General features: G+C 53.0%; 1 protein-coding gene across 1 annotated transcript in view; it reads right to left on the bottom strand.

Moving 5' to 3' along the window:
* Positions 1 to 97: 97 nt before the first annotated feature.
* The window catches only part of LOC104497217 (BTB/POZ domain-containing protein 2), a gene marked incomplete at its 3' end in the record, with an annotated part of 12,558 nt that continues 12,212 nt past the window's right edge, over positions 98 to 443 (bottom strand). Inside the window, exon 7 of the mRNA XM_010140441.1 lies at positions 98 to 185. Coding sequence (XP_010138743.1) covers positions 98 to 185 — 88 coding nt within the window. The remainder of the gene's footprint in view (positions 186 to 443) is intronic.

Below are 443 nucleotides of genomic sequence, written 5' to 3'. Positions count from 1 at the left end.
ACGGCCCCTTCTGCCTCCAGATTCTGCTGCTTATGCACTAAACCGCGTCCGTTAGTCCCCAGAGCAGCAGCTATTTGAACGCGGCCGAGCGAGTTACCTGTATGTTTACTTGATAATCCGTCGGCCCATGGATGGATCCGTATAATCCAAACCCAACCACAAATATCCGTTTGTTCACTGAGAACCTGCAGGGACAGATTGGGGGAAGTCAGACCAACCTGGTTTAGTACGAGGAGGATCCACAAGTATCTTCACTGGCTTTAATTTCATCCCTATGACTTGATTAGGTCACTCATTCTAAGAGCAGCTCTAACAACTGCAGTCCTTTACAGAGACCATCGCGCGGGAGCTCAGACCCCCTCCCGGGCTGCGTAACCCTGTCTGCCAGTACAGCCCTGGCACCGAACGTCCGGCTCAGAAGCGGTTTGAGGCTGTGGCACCGT

This window comes from Buceros rhinoceros, unplaced genomic scaffold (assembly GCF_000710305.1).
Source record: "Buceros rhinoceros silvestris isolate BGI_N320 unplaced genomic scaffold, ASM71030v1 scaffold39627, whole genome shotgun sequence".
In the NCBI taxonomy this organism is placed as follows: Eukaryota; Metazoa; Chordata; class Aves; order Bucerotiformes; family Bucerotidae; genus Buceros; species Buceros rhinoceros.
The sequence above is the reverse complement of the archived record's forward strand: the minus strand, read 5'-3'. Positions and strand labels throughout refer to the sequence as shown.